Raw genomic sequence first — 19,964 nt, 5'->3', positions numbered from 1 at the left:
TGCAATTGAAGGCTAGGAGTAAAGGCAAATGCCTTTTAAAATATTTTATTTATTATTTTTATTTTATGTGTATGCGTGTATTGCCTGCATGTAGGTACGTACACCCGTGTCATGCAATGCCCAAGGAGAACAGAAGAGACTGTCAGATTCCCTGGAAATGGAGTTACAAACAGTTGTTAGCTGCCGGAACTTCTGCAAGAATAGTCAGTGTTCTTAACCGCTGAGCTATCTCTCCCTTGAAGGTGAACGCCTTTAACCCCAGCATTTGGGAGTCAGAGGCAGGCAGCATTAGATCTACATAGTGAGTTCCAGGGCTACATGAGACACTGTGTAAAAAAAATGCAACTGAAGCTAGGTGTGGTGATGCACTCCTGTAGTTAAAGCTACTCAGCAGGCTGAGGTGGGGGATCATGTAAGCCCAGGAGCTGAAGACCAGCTGGACAACATGGTAAGACTTTGCCTATAAAAAAAACAAAACAAAACAAAATTGCAGCCTCCACCTCAGACTTCCCTTGTGATATCCTTGAGTGCCTGTCTCTCTCTGCATCAACATCCATGCCCATGGGGCATTGCTCTATGTCTGCTCTGTTCAGAAATGTGTCCAAAGGGCCTGAGACAGTGCCTGGGACAGAGGGTGCTGCACAAATATTTGTTAAAGGATTACATTCATTGAAATCACTAGCTGCCAGCCAGGGCGTGGAGGGACAAGCACTTGGTGCAATGATTTGAAAACTAGAAATGTAGCACAGCTGGCAGAGTTTCTCTATGCCCTTGTCATTTCCCCAGGTAACATCCACACCATTTGTCAAAACTGGGAAGCTAGCAACACACTGCTTCAAACTACACTCCTGGATGGGTTCTGCTCCTGTTTGCCAATTAATGTTTTCTTTTCTGTGACAGGTTTGAGCCACGGCATCATGTTGCATTTGCCAGTATGCACTGGCAGGTGCTCGTGTTCCTTGTGGAGAAAGGGTAGGAGGTGGCCAGGAGACAATCTGGAACACCACCAGTCTGGGCCTTCCTGGCCTGGTCCCAGCAGTGTGTATCAGGGACTCGCTCCTTCTTGCCTGTCCTGCTCTGCCCTGCCATCTCAGGTCAAGGGAAGAATGTAAGTGGATACCTTGTAGTGACCCTGCAGCAGAATGTTCACGGGTGTTGGAAAGCCAACCACTGATGTCCTCATGGGTCTGTTTTCTCATTCTCCAGATCTTTAATGGAGAGAGAGAGAGAGAGAGAGAGAGAGAGAGAGAGAGAGACTATGGATGCTCTGAATTCCTGCATTCTTTCCTTTTCCATACGCACCAATTCTTCCTGTGTGTGTGTGTGTGTGTGTGTGTGTGTGTGTGTGTCTGTAAATACACACACACACATAGGGTTACATAAGGCCTTGTTTTTGAGATAAGGTCTTGTGTAGCCCAGACTTGCTTTGAATTCACTATGTAGCTGGGGCTGGCCTTGAACTTCTGATCATCCTGCCTCCAGCCCTCAAGTGCTGGGAGTACAGGCATGCATCACTATGCTTGGCATTTGTGTGTGTGTTTGTGTGTTCATGTGTGTGTGGAGGGTCCATGTGGAGGTCAGAGCACAAATCTCAGGTACCATTCCTCAGGTACCATCTACCTTTTTGTTTTTCTGAGATGAGGTCTCAGACTGGCTGACACTGAACACCACGAATCTTTCTGTCTTTGCCTCCTCAGCACATGGATTGCAATCGTATGCCACCCTGTAGGGTTCTGGGGACTGAACTCAGGTCCTCATGCTTGCAAAGCTAGCACTTTGTTGACTGAGCCATCTCCCAAGCCCCCATTTAAAAACTTTTTTTTCTAAGCTTCTTAGAATGAATATAATTTATAATCAGAAAAGTTATAAAATTTTACTCTACTGTAAGGAAATAATTACAAATGTAATTAGCCTTGTACACAGGATGTCCATTATAGAATGATTTACAACAGTGAAGATAGGAGCTGGGGTAGAGCCTAGTGACAGAGCATGTGCTTACCACTTGCAGGGCTCTGGCTTCAACTCAAGCAATGCCCAGCACATAGGTATAATAGTGAAAATGGAAAATAATTCTTCAATACCATAGGTGTGCTAAATAGAAATGTATGGGCTACATATTATAGGCATTAATAATGCTTTTAAGGATAGTAAGTTGACTTAACTGATGATTCAAGGAGAGTGGGGAGGAGAAAAAAAGGGTTATAAAGAAAATTTAAAGGCAAAGGAGAATGTTTTTCATGTGTAAGTGAATGAAGCTGAATCTGAAGTTGCAGTTAATATGGTCTTGGCAACTCCAGTCAGTCTGTCTAGTTCATTTACTTATTTTTATTGTAAATTCATATAGTTGTACACTGGTGCCTAATTTAATTCAACAGACCTAATGTGCTCTTATGTCTCATACTAAACTATGGCTGCTGGAGCATTCTCATACTTTCGAGAAGGGTAAATTTCAAAATTTCATCTATTATTAACTTTTTTTTTTTTTTTTGGGCTTTTTGGGACAGGGTTTCCCTGTAGCTCCAGCTGGCCTGGAATTTGCTATGTAGACCAGGCTGGCCTTGAGATCCACCTGCCTTTGCCTCCTGAGTGCTGGGATTAAAGGTGTGTGCCACCATGCCCAGCTGACTTTTTTTTAAATATAAAACAATACAAATTAGTTACTAGAAAAATGAATTTAAGGGCTAGAGAGATGGCTTAGCAGTTAAGAGCACTGGCTGCTTTAGCAGAGGACCTGGGTTTGAGTCCTAGCACCCACATGGTAGCTAACAACCATTTGTAATTCCAGTTCCAGGGAACCCGACGCTCTCCTCTGACCTCTGTGGGCATTGTGCACCATAGAGGTGCTCTTACACATATACGGGTGATATACTCAGACACATGAAATAAACCAGGCGTGGTGGTACATGCCTTTAGTCTCAGCAGAGGCAGGTGGAGCTATGTGAGTTCAAGGCCAACCCAGTCCACATAGTGAATAAGTTCCAGGCCCGCTGAGACTACAGGGAGACCCTGTCTTAAAAAGACTAAGGGGGCGGGGAAGAAAAAAGGAAAACTAATTTAAAAAGACATAAAAGAGACAAGCCTCGCTTTTTTATTACTATAATCAGACATGAAATTGTTGGTGCCTTGTTCTGGTTCCTAAAGTTGCTATTTCTGTGTTACTCTGCAGGGATCTGGAGCCAGAGGCCAGCCCTTGCTCCGTGTGCATCATGTCTCTGGGTTTTTCCTCATTGATGTGGTGCTGGGTATGGAACCCAGGCCTCATGCATTCTAAGCAAGTGCCACACAGCTGAGCTGCACTTCCAGCCTAGCTCTTGGTTCCAGAGCCAGTGTGCCGGCTGCCTTTCTCCTACAAGTAATACAAGCTAATTGTAATAATGGCACAGAAAGAGGCTCCCCTCCCGTCCGTGGGTGGCTTCTTATGTATCATTCATTGCATTGATACTCTATCACACCAGCACACATGAATCTAGCTCATCATTTTTGTTGGTTACATAGTGTTTCACTGTATGGCTGCCCTTTTATGTTCTTTGCCGTTACAAACAACAATGCAACAAATACTTGAGAGTGTTCTGTCTGCATACTTAGACACAGCCACATCTTTAAAACTAGAGGTTTTATGGGGCTGGAGAGATGGCTCAACAGATAAGAGCACTGACTGCTTTTGCAGAGGCTAACAACCATAAGTAACTCTGGTTCCAGGGAACCAGATGCCCTCTTCTTACCTCTGTGGGAATTGCATGTACATGGAACATGCACAGGGAAAACACTCGTACAAATAAAATAAAAATTGATTTAAAAAACCCAGAGGCTTGGGCTGGAAAAATGGCTCATCAGGTAAAAGCACTTGCCTGAGTTTGATTGCTGGGAAACCCCCATGGTGAAAGGAAAGAAACAACTCCCACAAGTTCTTCTCTTACCACCACATAAGTGTGCCCTCTTCCTCCCACAAAAATACAAGGCTTATAAAAATATAATTCATATGCTATAACATTCAGCCTTTTTTTTTAAAAAAAGAGGCCACAGGAGGGCGTTGTATTCCTTGGAACTGTAGTTATAGATGGTTGTCAGTCACCATGTGGATACTGGGAACCAAACCAGGGTCCTCTACAAGAGCAGGAAGTGCCCCACTTTGGGTCTTTTTGAGACAGTGTCTCTCTAGAGCCCCAGTTAGCCTGGAACTCATTGTGTATGCCAGGCTGGTGTTGAACTCACAGATCTGCCTGTCTCTGCCTCCCTAGTGCTAGGACTAAAGATTTGCAGCCCCACGCCTGGCTGCAGGAAGTGCTCTTAACCATTGAGCCATCTCTCTAGCCCCAATATTCAGCCTTCTAAAGTGTACAGCTGAGTGGTTTGCATTGCATTCACTAATTACATAAGTGTTGTCAAATCCAGCCCCCGCATATGCTAGGTAAGGACTGCATCACTGTGCTGGAGAGCTTTAGTTGTCAACCTGACACACCTGGGAAGAGGGAGCCTCAGTTGGGGAATTTCCTTTATTGGACTGGCCTGTAGCCATGTCTGTGGGGTATTTTCTTGATATTTGGGTGACTGGGGGCAGGGGGCAGCCCACTATGGATGGTGCCACCCCTGGGCAGGTGGTTATGTATTGTATAAAAAAGCAGGCTGAAGCTGGGCATGGTGGCACATGCCTTTAATCCCAGTTCTCAGGAGCAGAGGCAGGTGGATCTCTGTGAGTTCAAAGGGTAGCCTGGTTTACATAGTGAGTTCCAGGCCAGTTGACAGCTACAGGGAGACCGTGTCTCAAAAAAAAAAAAAAAAAAAAAAAAAGCAGGTTGAGCATGGGCCAGGGGAACAAGTCAGTAAGCAGTTTTCCTCCATAGTCTGTGTTCAGCTCCTGCTCCAGGTTCCTACCCTGAGTTCCTACCTTGGGCTCCCTTGGGATTATGAATTGTGACCCAGGAGACGTAAGTCAAATAACCCTTTTCTCCTTCAAGTTGGTATTGGTCAGTGTTTTGTCACAGCAATTGAAGGTAAACTAGAACAATTACCAGCTCCATCCCCTTTCTGAGACAGAGTCATTAAGTTATTTAGGCTGGCCTTGTTCTCTTTTGCCAAGTAGACCCTGTGATCCTCCTGCCTCAGCCTCCAGAGTAGGTGAGATTACAGGCCCACATCACCACTCCCAGTTTTAATTATGAATATTTTCATCATCCCCCACCCCCTCAACTGCACCCCCATTAGTTGTTACTCTCCATCTCCCTTTCCCAGGATCTTCAGTCACTGACTTTCTCTTGGTCTCAGGGCTCTGTCTGCCTTGGGTATTTCAGATAAAGGATCAAATACGGTCATTCCTGCTGACCTTATTCAGTGTCTTCAAGCTTCTACTTAATATTTATCAGTGTGACTTTCTCATTATCAATGTATGAGAAGCACAATCTTTCCACATCCTCACCAAGACTCACTATCTATTTTCTTTTTGCCATCCTAGTGGGGGTAAAGTGGTACTTCACAGAAACTTTTTTTTTTGGTGTGTGTTCTTTTTGAGACAGGGTCTCCCTGTAGTCCCAGCTGTCCTGGAACTCACTCTGTAGACCAGGCTAGCCTCGAACTCAGAGATCCACCTGCCTCTGCTTCCTGAGTGCTGGGATTAAAGGCGTGCGCCACCACGCCCGGCCTCACAGTAACTTTTTTTAAGGACAGAAGGTTCATTTTGGCTCACAGTTTGAGGTCACACATCATGGCAGGGAAGGCATGGCAACAGAAGCGTGAGGTACGGTACTGGCCACAGGGCACAAGAGGTTAGGAAGCAGCGGGAATGCTGTCCACAGCCCCTCGGTCCGGTCCTTTCTGTTCCTTCAGGGTCATTCTGCCTTGCGTTCCTTTGGTGAGGGCTGCCGCTGGGCGTCTTTGCAGGGGCTTCCTGGCCCTTTCATGCTCTTGCGGAGGTTCTGGAATTAAATCTACTCAGATCTTTTGCCCTTTTCCCCCACTTTTGTTCTTTTTTGAAACAGGGTCTCACTCTGGTCTGGAACTGTCACTCCGTAGTCTATGCTGACCTCCAACTAGTGCCATCCTTGCCTGTCTGCCTCAGCTTCTTGGGTGCTAGGATTACCAAGGTGCATCACAAACATCTTCAATGTGTCCTTTGTAGTGCGAGTTCATTGTTGGTGGCACTAACACTCTGGCCACTTGGGCTTTTGATTTCTTCCTAAAGAAATGATTGTCTAGCCAAAAGTGAGGAATATTTATGTTTTTTTCTTTTCTTTCCTTTCCTTTTTTTTTTTTAAATGAGACAGGGTCGCATGTATTCCAGGTGGCCTTGATCTCAATATGTAGCCAATATGAACTTCTGATCCTTCTGTCTTCAGAGTGCTGAGATTACAGATACACATCACCATACCTGGTTTTATATAGTGCTGGGAATCAACCTAGGGCTTTGCACTTGCTAGGCAGGCTGTCTATCAACTGAGCCACATAACCAGCTTATACATGTTTAAAAAATCTTTTTCAATTTTTATGTGTATGAGTGTTTTGCCTTCATGTATGTATGTGCACCATATATATGCAATGCCTACTGAGGCTAGGTGTCAGATCCTCTGGAATTGGAGTTATGGACAGTTTTTGGCTGCCACATGGTACTGGGAATCAAACTCCGGCCCTCTCCAAGAGCAGGGTCTCCTTGTAGCCCCAGCTGGCCTGGAACTCACAATGTGGACAAGGCTGGCCTTGAACTCACAGAGATTTGACTGCTTCTGCCTCCAAGTGCTGGGACTAAAGGCTTATGCCACCACGCCCAGAACTTCTAAGAGTTTCATAGTTTCATTTTCATCTAGATTCTGAGTCAATTTGAGTTAATTTTTGCCCAACACTGGGGAGTCTGAGGCAGGAGGATCAAAAGTTCAAGGTCAGCCTGTACTATATAGCACAACTCTTTTTTTTTTTTTTAGGATGTTATATTTTTATTAAAGAAAGTCAATTTTAATTAAAAGCTTTCCAAAAAACCCCTCTAAGTTGAGTTTGCATCACTGGTAATGTCTGTCAAACATTTAAGAAAACAATGTTATTTTAAAATAAATTCAGGAAACTGAAGAGAAGGGGATACTTATAAATTAAATGAGAGAGAGCAAGAGAGAGAGAGAGAGAGAGACTATAAGAACAGAAAAACATTCCATCATATCTCATTATCATGAATACAAAAATTCTGTACATAATTTTAGCAAGTTAAACCCAACAATATTTGTAAATGATAAAATATAATTTATGCTATATGTTAATCCTTGATTAAGCTTTGATATTTGACAGTTTGTGCTTTTTGAAGAATTTTCCCACTTAATCTGAATTGTTGAATTTGTTAAACATGAAGTAGTACCATCAATTGTACTTAATCTTGCTGTATTTCAGCTTCTGTAGAACTCATGCTTACTTCACCTCCAGTTTTTGTTGTTTTCTGTTACTTTCTACTCGTCCTTATGATACGTGTCTTCTTTGTTGTTTTCCTGATCAGTTTGGCTGGGGACATATTTATCTTATGGATGTCGTAAAACTTCACTGTTTCATTGTTTGCTGTTGTTCTTATTTTCTATTTCCTTGATTTTCACTCTGATTTTTGTTTCCTTTAAGAATAAAGCAGAAGCTTAGTTTACATTTAATTTTTTCTTACTTTAGTTTTGTAAGAATTCAGATTATTGATTTAAGAACATTCTTCCTTTCTAACATGGGAATTTAGTGTTAGAAATGCCCCCTAAATATTCACTGAACAGTGAATAGTGTCAGATAATTTTTCTGTTGCATTTTAAATTTTATTCAGTTCAAAGGACTGCAATTTCACCCTTCGTTTCTTCCTTGACTACCACATGGAGGCAGGATCCAGGGGCTATCAGGCAGCCCCCAGGGTTCTCAGGCCCTCTGGTAGTTGGAGGCCAGAACCCGGCACTCTGTGGCGGTCTGCTGAGCTCTGAGCCACTACCCACAGCACTACTCTTTTTAAAAAAACATCTGCATATGGCTCAATGTCTTTCTATTCTAACATGTGAATTTCTTGTTTAAGCCACCACTCTTGTCTAGTGCTAATGATTCAGCCCAGGACCTTGGGTGCACTAGGTAGGTACTATATCACAGAGACAGTTACATCCTTAGCTCTTGGGGCTTTTTGAGACAGGATCTCAAATAGCTCATGCTAGCCTTGAACTTGAAATGTAGCCAAGGCTGGCCTCAAACTCCTGATCATCCTGCCCCTACCTCCCATGTGCTGAGATGACAACCATGTGCCACTATGCCTATATTACTGTTTGCTAACACTTTGTACTTTAATTTCTGATTGTCCCAAATTGTCCTTAAAGAGGTTGAGGATACATTCACATGCACTCTAGTCCATAGGAACTCAGTCCCTGTATCTCAGATTGGGTGTTGAGGGTTGGCAAGAGCGTTAGTTAACTGGAGCTCATAAGCAACTGTCACCAGGTGGTGTGGGTGAGTGGAGTGTCTCAGAGGATTGCAGGGAACTTGCTGATGGAACCTGGTGGTATTACCAACTCAGCTATTGTGAAATTCTCCACGTGGCATGTTTTGCTGAGCTTTTGACCATGGGGGCACTGCAGAGGTACAGTGTTGGAGCCATTTGGTATGAAATTCTTAATGATTGAGCGTGTAGAAACTAGGACTCTGCTATGTTTCATTGTCACCCAAAGCAAGGCAGTACTTGAAAGAGAAGCTGCGAGACTGAATGTGACACCAACACTGATTCTGAGTGACAGACAGAGCAGAGCAGACCACAGGGAAGTAGGCCGCCAGGCGAACATGGGTGCCCAAGAGACGCCACTGAATTTGGGTGTCTGTTCTGTCCCCTCCCCCACAGGTCTTTGTGACTTCCTGAAAGCATGGTGCAGCATGGGGGCTTTCTCCATGGAAAGGGGATGTGTGGCATGAACAGGCTCCAGAAAGGCACGAACTGGGTGGGGAGAACCTGGACTAGTCCCTCTCAGCTTGAGCTGACAGTGGCCCATAAAATCAGCAGCAAACTCTGAGCATTCCTTCTTCTTTGTCCCCTGAGGTGGGAAGAGAAGAAGAGATACCACACTGTCTGCTTGTGCAAGCCTAGACAGTGGACCTGTGCCCAAGTCAAGCAGAGGGCTGGAGGAGGATGTAGAATGGGTCCCCAAGTTCTTGGAAGCTATGCCCCAGAATGGGAGACCTGCATTGTAGAAAGTACACAAGGGCTCATTGATGTGGGGTAACAGCTGCTTTTATTAAAATGAAATCTAGAGGGCAGCAGGGCCAGGATGTTGGAAGATGTGAGGTGGAGAGACAGTAGCCGAGGCAGGCCTGCAGATCTACAGGAACCACCTGGAAGTCAGCTCTGAGGCCTATGGCTGACAGGGAAGAGGGCAAGACTGCTCTGTCCTGTCAGAAGCTGTGATAAGGGGCTCTTAAGTGGAACCAGAGGAACCCCACTGCCGCAGTCCCAGGGAAGATGACAAGGGCATGGACGTTAGTTTGAATAGAAAAAAACGAGAACTCTTGAGTTCAAAAAACCATGATTAAGTTTTCACAACAATCTGGAGAGAATAAATACCCATGACCCACATAAGAAACTGACCAGAAAAGAAGGGATGAGATTTGCCACCATAGCAGACATCAGCAAGAGCTATGACCTGCTCCCTGCCGAGTCCTGACAAGGGGTTGCAGGTTGCACAGCACAGAGGGCCCCAGGCTACAAGAAGCAGCAATGCCCATGGCTGATGAGGGGGAGGCAGAGGCTGACAGCCTGGCCCTGGCTTTAGGGGTCTGCAGCGAGGAGGGAAGAAGGGAAATCTGGCTGCTGGTCAGTGCTTGTAATACTGGAGTGACTGTATGAGGGCAACAGCACACACACAAGCACAAGTGCAAGCCCTGGGTCCACTGGGATGGGTCCAGTGCCTGAGGCCAAGTAGGCCAACTCCTCCTGGGCCCGGGGAAGGGGTGAGAATTGTGAATCATGGTCAGGCCTGAGCTCTGGATTCTGCAGGAATGTGTTGTGAAAGTTAGTACTAGAGGAGCAGTTAGTGAGGTGAGAGGCCTGCACCATTGCTTCCATCACTTCCGCAGGAACTTCTTGTTGAGGAGGAAGATGAGAAGGTTGACATTGACTTTAGCCTTACTGAAGAGCTTCATGACAGCCACACCCTCATACTGCAGCTGCAGGAGGTCCTGGCGGGGAGAGGGACAGGACAGGGGTAAGGGCTTTGCAAGTGGCCCAGACAGACAGCCTGTGAAATACTAAGTCATGGAGCTTGACAGTTGCCACTGGTGTTGACATCCCACTTTACAAATGAGGAAATGGAGGCCAAGGAAAAGAAGTTCAGTGATTTGCCTAAATGTCAAGTCAAGCAGAGCCAGGACTTGAAACTAGTTTTCTCACTCAAAAGGTAAACAACAGAGCAAAAAGATTTGCCTGAAAATAGCTGCCTTGAAGGCAGGTGTCAGGGTATATACTTATAACCCCAGCACTCAGGAGACCCAGGCAAGAGAATTGTCACAGATTCCAGGCCAGCCTGGGCTACAGAGTGAGGCCCCCATATCAAAAAACAAATAAAATCAAATAACTGATTCACTGGATGTAGTGGCTCATACTTTTATAAGCTCAGCACTCGGGGGGAGGGGCTGAGGCAGGAGAATAGCCTTGAGTTTGAAGTCAGGACTACACACTGAGTTCCAGGCCAGCCTGAGCTATGAAGTGAGATCCCATCTCAAAAAACAAAAACTAGGGGCTGGAAAGATTTTCCGGGGTTAAGAGCACTTGCTGCTCAATCATGAGGACCAGAGTTCGGATTCCAGCACTCGTGTTCTGCAAATGCTTATAACTTCAGCTGTGAGGGATTCAATACCTTCTTCTGGCTTGTGCATACCCACAGGTGAGGGTACCCATCACCACTGCCCTCACATAAACAAGTAAAAAAAAAAAAACCAACAAAACACAGGGGGATAAGAGGGTGGCTCAGCAGGTCCTTGCCTATAACCCCAGCATCAGGGAGGCAAAGTCAGGTGGAACCCAGGAGCTCACTGGCGAGCTCCAGGTTCAGTGAGAGACAGGGTAGAGGTAGAGGAAGACTTCCAATGTACACACACATACACACACACACACACACACACACACACACACACACACACACCAACAACAGCAACAAAAAAAATAGGACTGGAGAGAGAGTTCATTTGGTAAACTGTTTGCCTTGAAAGCACAAGGACCTGAGTTGGATTCCCAGAACTTGTGTAAAAAAATAAATAAATAAAATGGGGTTGGGGATATAGCTTAGCTGGTATAGTGCATACTTAAAATGGGTGAAACCCTACATTTGATCCCCAGTACTCCATAAACTAGTCATAGTAATGTATACTCATAGCCCACCACTTGGGAGGAGGCAAGATCATAAATTCAAGGTCATCCTCAGATTGTATGGGCAATACAGTTTCACACTATCCTACTTCTGAAAACCATCAACCCAATGCCACTCCCATGATGGTGGTGGTGGAGTCTGCATCAGGACATGGGAAGAGGGCTTCAGCAGCCCTCTCAGGAACAGACTATACCAACTGAGAGGGAAGCCAAGCTTGTGTCACCTGATGCCTAGGGATTGATGCAGCTACTTTCTGTAGGTTAGCACTTAACTCAGTGTTTGGGCCCTTTTTTTTTTTTTTGCCGTGCTGGGGTTTGATCTAGGGATTCTTGCATGTTAAGCAAACAATTTATCACAGCTATAGTCCCAGCTCTCTTCTTACTCTTTATTTTGAATTTAAATTTTATTTTATGTATATGAGTGTTTTGCCAGCATGGATGTAAGTGCAGCACAGCAAGCAATGCCAGTGGAGGTCAGAAGAGGGCATTGGATCCCCTGGAACTGGAGTTACAGATGGTTGTTAGCCACCATGTTGGTGCTGAGAACTGAACCTAGGTCCTCTACAAGAGTAGTCAGTGCTCTTAACCTCTGATCCATCTCTGAAGCCCCAATTTATTTTGAGACAAGGTATCGCTAAGTTCTCTAGGCTGGTTTTGAACTTTAAAAACATTTTTTTTTTTTAACATTTATTCATTTACTTTTATGTGTGTATGTGTGCATATGTGTGGGCCTGCATACCATGGCACATGTATGGAGGTAAGAGGACAACTTTTGGGGTCACTTCTCTCCTTCTACCATGTGGGTAAGACCCAGGGACTGAAACTCAAGGTTTTGTGGTGAGCACCCTTAACTGCTGTGCCATCTCCTGGCCCATTGCCTTGAACTTTTTTGATCCTCCTACCTCAGCCTCCCAATAGGCTTGCACCTACAGGATGTCTCCAGCAGGTGTTGTGAGGGGTGATGAGCCTTACCTGGTAATGAAGCTGAAACCGTTCCATGTCCACACCCAGAAACTTGGCATTTACCTCAAACTTTCCTGCCTCATCTCCAGGGGTAATGTCAAAGATGACATTTCTGAAGCTGCCAGGAATAGAAAGGAGTCAACGCAGGAACTGTCACCAGCACTGGGGGCCTGCTCTGTCTTCTCCCAGCTTCACTTCAGCCTCTATCATCTTTTTTACCTGCCTGGCTCTACCAAGCTATTCTGACCTCCAGGAAGCTTTCCCAGTACCCTCTGGACTGGGGTGTCTACAAGTGCTAGAACATGCCCACTGCCCTCCACTGTGTCTGGGGATGCCCCATGTCCCCTGTCTCTCTCAGCAAGCATGCTCCTCCTTTCTTCCTACCCAGAGCCCTGCTGAGTTGTTCCTCCCAGGGGACTGGAAAAGTCTTACACTGCTCTTCAAAGACACATACTGAGAGAGAGGAAGATCTTCAATTTCCACCAAGACACCCTTTTCCAGGAGCTGGGAAGCTGTATAATGAAGAGACGGTTGCTTCTTTTCCTTTCCAGAACTCCTGCTTAAAAGAAGGCCCCAAACAATTTTCCCAGTAAAGTCTTCACCAGTTGCTAGCCCCTGGTGGCTGGCAAGAGGCTCCCTGAGGAGCCTCCTTGCCATGGAAGACTCAAATACCAGAGTCAGGAGCTGGCTGTGCTACGCTGGGGCTGATTCCAGCAGGGTTTGGAGATGGCAAAGGTGGACAAGAGCAGTGGTGAGAGGACATGGGGACATGGAATGGGGAACGCAACATTTACCTGGGTCTGGGGGCCAGGTGGTCAAGGCAGGCCTGGATGTATTGGCTGTAGTAGTCAGCCTGCTCCTCATAGAAGGTGGTTTTTACACTCAGGCCCTGGAAGGTGGCCCGTAGTCTTACCAGCTCTCCCTTCAGCCTGTGCCGGTGCTTGCGCTGGTTGCGGATGTCCTGCAGATGGGGACCGAGGGAGCCGATCAGTGAACTGTCTGAACAGACAGCTTCAGGGCCTGACAGAGGTCTCAGAACAACTTACAAGCTCATAGTTAGGATGTTTAAGAGAAGCAGGAAGAGGGCCTGGGGCAGGGATGGCTTGGGGTAGAGGGTATGCCTAGCATGTGGGTTCCATCCCACCCAGTCCCAGGAAAAAATGCAAGAAAAGGAGAGCTTGCAAGGTGCTTTCTCTAGGGGGAGGACAATTGCAAGCTCGCCACACCCAACACCCAAGGCACATGTTCGGAGTCTTTCCAGTAGAGCAGTAACTGCTTCCAGGATACTGTGTTTTAGTGAAAAGAGCTACCAGAACATTGCCTCTCTGGTTAATCTTAGGGTCTTGACTGACTTTGAAAATAACCCTGGGCCTTCTTTAGACTAGTGGCAATCTTGAGTGGCCTCGACTAGGGAGAGGCCTGCTTGTGGAATGCCAGCACAGTGGCTCTGCACAGGTGTATACACATGCATACATGTGTGCCCTGAGTCCATGCAGCTACACACAGTTCTGGCCTGGTCGTTTGTTACCTTGGCCAGCTCATCCACCAGTCCCTGGTAGCCATCGCTGGCACTGACCAGCCCCAGGCCCTGTAGTCGACGCAGATTCCTCAGGACACGCCGCTGCTTCTCTGCCAGTGGCAGAAGAGAGTGTGCCACCAGTGAGCGGTGTTGTCGCAGTGGCTCCGGGGTCTGGGCTTCACAGGCCTGGCGCCAACATATTAGCCGAGTGTGAGCTGCTTCCTGGGGGACAGAGATGTTGAGGGGGCCCAAGGCCCTACCACCTTGGCCCAAACCAGGGCAGGCCCTTGAGACCGAAGCCTAGGAGCCCTATGCACATTTCTGGGTGTTGTCAGAAGTGCTGCCAACCAGGCCTAAGTCCTAGGGGATGGTGGTGAATGGTACGGCTGGCACTGAACATGACGGTATAAACGTAGAGTGACACATGGCAGGGTGGATTGCCATAGGAGGGCCTGAAGGAGACGGAGACAAACATGCAGTACACAGACTGGGGAGAGACTGGTTTCTGGCAGCTTCCCAACCCACCATGGCACTTTGGGAGCCTCAAGTGTGTGTGTGGAGCCTCCCGTGCTATTTTGGGACACGCCCCTGTCTGCCCACCTTTACTCTTACTCTTTACTTTTACCACCTTTACTTTGGAACCCTTGGCCTTGCCCTTGCTCCAACCCCCACAGCTGCCTCTGAACCTCAACCCACCTGGGGACCCCTCCTGACTTCCGAGCCCTCCAACAGACTACTCCTTTTCCAGAACAAGGCCTTCTGCATTCCTCAGAGTGCCTCCCAGACTGCCCCTAGGCTCTTCCCCAACCTCAGCACTGTGCAGGGAACAGGGAGGGAATGGGCTATTTCTTGTGGCCTCTGGGGTCAAAGGCCAAGACTTGGGGTACTATGAGCCCAGGGTACTATGTGGCAGACTGGAAGGGAACCTGCAGTGCTAGGGTGAAGTGGAGTTGAAGACAAAGCCCTGTGGACTAGCCTGGCCACTTACTTGCTCTCTGGAAACTGAGTGGGACAGGATCTCCTCAAGGGACTCCCCATGGTGGAACTGGATGAGATCAGCCAGCATCTGCTTGGTGCTGTAAGGGAAGACAGGGAGATCTGAGAAGGGTCTGGACAGGGTAGGCTGAGAATAAGTGGACCCTGCCCCATGTTTGGGCTGCTAGGGACACCTAGGAGGTGAAGAGTGAGAGAGGGCCTCAGAGAAGTACTGTCACCTAGAACACCTTCCCTCAAACTGCCCTCCTCTGAGTCTTTCAGCTCAGATAAGCACTTCCTCCTTCTAGCATCCATATCAGACTCTCAAGGTGCCTGACTCCTCTGGGTGGCTGTCTGTGTTACTGCAACTTTGCTGATTATAAGCTCTTTGAAGATAGTTCTGGCTATTTGATGATGGAGTATATGAATGAGTGCAGGACTGCCACAGTGCTAATTTGACTAACCCAGCCCTGTGGGATCCTTAACTGGCTTTTGCAGAAGTGGAAGAAGAGTAAGTTCCTGGCCTGGGCTGGCAAGATGGCTCAGGTGGTAAAGGTGCAAGCCTGGTGGCCTAACTTTGATCCATGGAATCCAAGTAAAGGTAGAAGGAGAGAACTAATTCTAACCTCCACATGCGTGCCATGGCATGCACACCACCCCCATCATGTACATATACACACGATAATAAAGGAAAACACAAAGTTCCTGGCCTGTCTTCTGACCGGTTAGAGCAGATGACAACTAGGCCCCACCTCCCAACCGGCTGTGGACTAAAGAGTATCATATCTTAGCTGCTTCCTTACCTGAAGTACCTTGTTCCCAAGGTGAAATGCTAACCTTTACATTTGGTCAAACCAGGAATGGTGGCCCATACCTAAAATCTTAGCAGGTGAGAGGCTGAGGTAGGAGGATTTCCTAGAGTTGGAAGCCAGCCTGAACTACAGAGTGGATTCTAGGCCAACCTAGGCTACAATGGGAGACTGTCTTACAAAGCAAATAAACCAAAGCATTTTCCCAACTGCACAACCCTCAAGTGCCTGCTGCCAGAAGATCGTGCTCACTCCTATGCCTGCTCTGGCTCTTAGCAAAAGGTTGAGGCTTCAAAAAAAAAAAAGAGACTGTAGCAAGGTGAATATGAGTTAGGCTTCAGGGAGAACTTTCTGAGGAACAGGGAAGCCCAATAAGAAGGTGTAATGACTGCCTCTGAGTGGGGCCACTGTATTGGCAGTAAGACTGTTGAGCCCTGGGGGAACTTCCATACTCACCTCAGAAGCAGGCTCCGATCGCTGGTATGGTCAGCATCAGCCTCCAGTCCTTCAAACTTGTTGGTGAGCGTCAAGGACACTTCAAGTCTGCTCAGATCCATGTGCCCATCTGTAGCTATGCTTTCTCCTGAGGTGGGGTAAGGGATGAATGGACAGGCATGCAAAGATGGGGGTTATAGCAGAAGTCTCCTCTGTACACATCTTTCATGAAGCCCTCCCACACTGCCCCATGGGACCACACCATGCTCTAACCCCTGACACCCATGGGAAAGATCTGTATACCCTCAGCCTAGGTGCAGGCCAGGCCTTGCAGCTTAGAGGTCCTGGCATCCTGCTGACACTGTCCTTCCACTATATGCCAAACTCCTCCCATTCCAAAGCTCTAGAGCCCCTCTAGAGATAGACTGCTAGACCTAGTAGGACCCAAACAGACTCTCCTCCCTTCACATCTCTTGTCTGATTTCATTGGTCATTGGCACGATAGTTTGGCCCCCTCTACTGTCTAGTCTGTGCACTCTCCATATGAGGCTGTGGTCCTGTGTCCATTAGGGCCAGAGGGAGCAACAGACAGAATGTGATGAGCTGTGTGGCTGACCTAGGCTGCAATGTGTGCTCATGCCCTCCCTGCAGGGCCCCCAGGTGGCACATACCAATGAGGTCAGAGATGGTGGGTGGCTCCCCAAGGTCCTCCAGGAGCTGGTGCAGAGGGTCTTGGTGATCAGGGGCCAGCCGGTCCTGGTGTTCTAGCAAGAGCTGTGGACGGTGGAAAGAAAATGGGTGCAGGGCTAAGTCGGGTTCAGTTCTGGGGGTTAGTGTCCCCACTCCAATGTGGACATCCAGCCTGGCCCTCCAATGCTGACCCTTCACCTCATGTGTGCTGATCAGCTCCCCCACAGTAATGTACACCATGGGTTTGGCCACAGCCACCATATCTGAGTACTCATCCATGGCAAAACGCTCCTCTGGCTCTGGGACCTGGCAGGCTCTGCAGATGAACGTCCTATCCCGGGGGTGGGGGTGGAAGAGGGCATATCAGAGTGGACTGAGCCAGCACCCCACCATCTGACCATCATCCAAATCAGCTCAAGCCAGTTCTGATGCTAGTCTTAGCCCCTGCCCTGCTTTTGTTTGATCCTACTCTCAGTGTGCCACCCGTATGAGGCTGTTAATTGTCCTCTTCTCTCTCCCCTGGGAAGCTTCCTTTTGCCCTCTAAATGCCCCTATTCCCTGTGCCTCTTTCGCCTCACAGCTCTACAGAAGAGAGCTGGGATGTGAAACATGAGACATGGAGAGAGGGTCAGGGAGCAATAGGATGCCTGGACCCAAGACCTGAACTTGAGATGCATATCCTCCAGGTAGCCATTGAGGACTCGTAGGTGCGGGCTCTCTCTGGTGAAGGCCTTGCCAGCAGCAGCATGTTGCAGGAGCTGAGCCACAGCCCCCAGGGCATGGCGCTGGGGGGCAGCCAGGGCACTGCCTGCTGCCATGGCCACAATGTCGAAGGCATCAGGAGCCACCACAGCTGGGTTCAGGAAGCGGTAGTACAGGAGGTTTCCTACCACCTGTGGGCAGAGGAGAACCTCCAAGAAAGTTCCAGAAGCCCCCTTGACAGTCATGGCCCTACATGCCCCACTGCTGGGCCAGGCTCCATTTACAGGGTAGAAGCCATTTCCCTCCTTGCATGTTTATAGCATGTCAGTCTGGGGATCATGAGTATGAGCAGGCAAAGGGGGTTTTGGAAGGTAGTGGAGGGGACACAACACTTGCCTTATAGACCTCATTCTCTGTGGCATCAGGGAACTTCTTCTCCAGGGTTGTCTTCAAGACTTTGGCCACATAACGCATTCCATACCTTGGGGACAAAGTCAAAGATATGCTATGGCCCTATCCATCCCTGTCCCAGGGCTCAGGGCATGACAGCCTGGCTGCCTTCCCTCTTCAATCTCAGATGCACTAGAGCTGAGCCCAGGTATATTCCTTCTACTTACAAGTACCCCCTGCTGCAGTACTCTATCCCTGGGCCCATCTTCCTGCCCTTGTGCCAATTCTAGGGATAGGACCCTGTATCCCCTAAAGCTCCCTGGTCCTAGGGCCTCTTTGGGAGGGTTGGGAGTATAGAATGAGGAGCTGACAAGGTCTTGCTATACAGCACAGACAGGCCTCATACTCAAGATCTTCTTCCCAAATGCTGGGATTACCACACCTAGACTCAAGAGCCTTTTCTTTGAGACCCTCTAGTTTCCCCTGAGGGAACCCCAACTCATAAAAAGCCTCATTTTCCCTAGGAGGCACTTTCAGCCTGTCTCTTGGATACCAGACAGCCCAGAAGTCTCCAAGGAAGCCAAAATTGCCAGCTACCAGAGCCCCTGTATGGCATGTCTAGGTTGGGGCAGGGCTTGATTGCCTACCAACCAACTACAGATCCCACTTTTAGCTGCTGTCCTCCCTTTTAGACATCTGTCCCCTAATCTGGAGGACTGGAATAAGCACTCATGCCCTCAGCCTCACAGGATTTTTGTGAGATCCAGTAAAATGAGGTTTGTGCAAGTGGCACATAATAGCAGAGTGCTATTCCAATGTGCTGCGTTGCTTTATTACTATTCCTGTAATGGATTTGCTACCTACAAAGCTAGATTCCTTTCAAAGCTATTTCTACCTCCCAGGCTACTAGACAGAATTTATATAACTCACTGTGCATTTCTCTTTTTAGATTTAAGACAATCTCTTCTTACTCCTAAATGCAAATCCCCAATCCAACTTTCCAGTTTGGGGTTGTTATGAATCCTGGGTTTCCCCTCCAGCACCCAACCTTGCCCTCTGTGCCAAGGAGGCTGGAAGCAGAATGCTAGATCTAGATGACACTTACCTGATCACATTTTCATTAAACTGTTTTCAACAAAACATCAATTGGCCAATTTTGGGGTCTCATGTAGCTGAGGTTGAACTCAAACAATATATAGCCAAGGCTGACCTTGTACTTCTAACTATCCTGCCTCTCCCTCAAAGTTATTGACTAATTTCAAAAAATTTATTATTTTTATTTTATGCGTATGAGTGTATTGCCTACATGTATGTAGGTGCACCTGTGTCATGCAATGCCGTGGAGGTCAGAAGAGGGCTTTGGATTCCTCTGGAACTGGAGTTAAGGATGGTTTGGTTTGTAGCCGCCATGTGGGTGCTGGGAATCGAAGCTGGGTCCTCTGCAAGAGCAGTCAGTGCTCTTAACGGCTGAGCCATCTCTCCAGGCCCTATTGACCAGTTTTTAAAAAATGTTTTTGTTGAGGCTGGAGAGATGGCTCAGTGGTTAAGAACACTGGCTGTTCTTGCAGAAGACCTGGGTTCAAATCCCAGTACCCACATGGCAGGTAACAACTAATTGTCCATAACTCCAGTTCCAGGGGATCTGACTTGACATCCTCTTCTGGTCCCCGTGGGCAGTGAACAACATGGGTGCACTTACCTTATGCAGGCAATACATGCATATACATAAATAAATAAAATTTTAAAGTTTTTATTTTTATTTTATGTGTATGAGTGTATTACTTGTGTGTATGTAAGTGCACCCATGTTGTGCAATGTCCACGGAGGTCAGAGGGGGTGTTGGATTCCCTGGAACTGGAGTTATGGATGGTTGTTAGCTGCCATGTGAGTGCTGGGAACTAAACCTGGATCCTTTGCAAGAGTAGTCAGTGCTCTTAACTGCTAAGCTATTTCTCTGGCCCTGTTATTCATTGATTTTTAAAACAGAACTATAAAATGCTTTACCAGTTTGATTCTGTGGGCCAAAGAGTCTCATTTCTTCCCCTAATTGTTCTCAGAAAAATGTATGTCCCTGTCATCATTTTGGATCCCGCCTCTGACCAATGACATCCTACCAGCCACACGGACCTGCCTGTGGCCTTCCAGCTCA

The 19,964-nt window shown here is 47.4% G+C and overlaps 1 protein-coding gene across 3 annotated transcripts in view; it reads right to left on the bottom strand.

Moving 5' to 3' along the window:
* Nucleotides 1-9,187: 9,187 nt before the first annotated feature.
* Iqgap3 (IQ motif containing GTPase activating protein 3) overlaps nucleotides 9,188-19,964 on the bottom strand; it is a 42,195-nt gene continuing 31,418 nt past the window's right edge. For 2 of the 3 annotated variants that reach the window (XM_029556706.1, XM_029556718.1), the window contains 11 exons: nucleotides 17,822-17,906; nucleotides 17,384-17,616; nucleotides 16,922-17,054; nucleotides 16,705-16,807; nucleotides 16,055-16,181; nucleotides 14,803-14,890; nucleotides 13,824-14,036; nucleotides 13,090-13,256; nucleotides 12,750-12,854; nucleotides 12,305-12,413; nucleotides 9,188-10,146 (listed from right to left, as the gene is read on the bottom strand). In XM_029556706.1, coding sequence (XP_029412566.1) covers nucleotides 10,033-10,146; nucleotides 12,305-12,413; nucleotides 12,750-12,854; nucleotides 13,090-13,256; nucleotides 13,824-14,036; nucleotides 14,803-14,890; nucleotides 16,055-16,181; nucleotides 16,705-16,807; nucleotides 16,922-17,054; nucleotides 17,384-17,616; nucleotides 17,822-17,906 — 1,477 coding nt within the window. In that variant the 3' untranslated portion in view covers nucleotides 9,188-10,032. The remainder of the gene's footprint in view (nucleotides 10,147-12,304; nucleotides 12,414-12,749; nucleotides 12,855-13,089; nucleotides 13,257-13,823; nucleotides 14,037-14,802; nucleotides 14,891-16,054; nucleotides 16,182-16,704; nucleotides 16,808-16,921; nucleotides 17,055-17,383; nucleotides 17,617-17,821; nucleotides 17,907-19,964) is intronic. The other variant, XM_008853549.3, reaches the window with a different exon arrangement.

Source organism: Nannospalax galili, unplaced genomic scaffold, assembly GCF_000622305.1.
Source record: "Nannospalax galili isolate Female #2095 unplaced genomic scaffold, S.galili_v1.0 scaffold591, whole genome shotgun sequence".
NCBI classification, from domain to species: domain Eukaryota; kingdom Metazoa; phylum Chordata; class Mammalia; order Rodentia; family Spalacidae; genus Nannospalax; species Nannospalax galili.
Note: the sequence above shows the minus strand (reverse complement) of the source record. Positions and strands in the feature narration are given on the sequence as shown.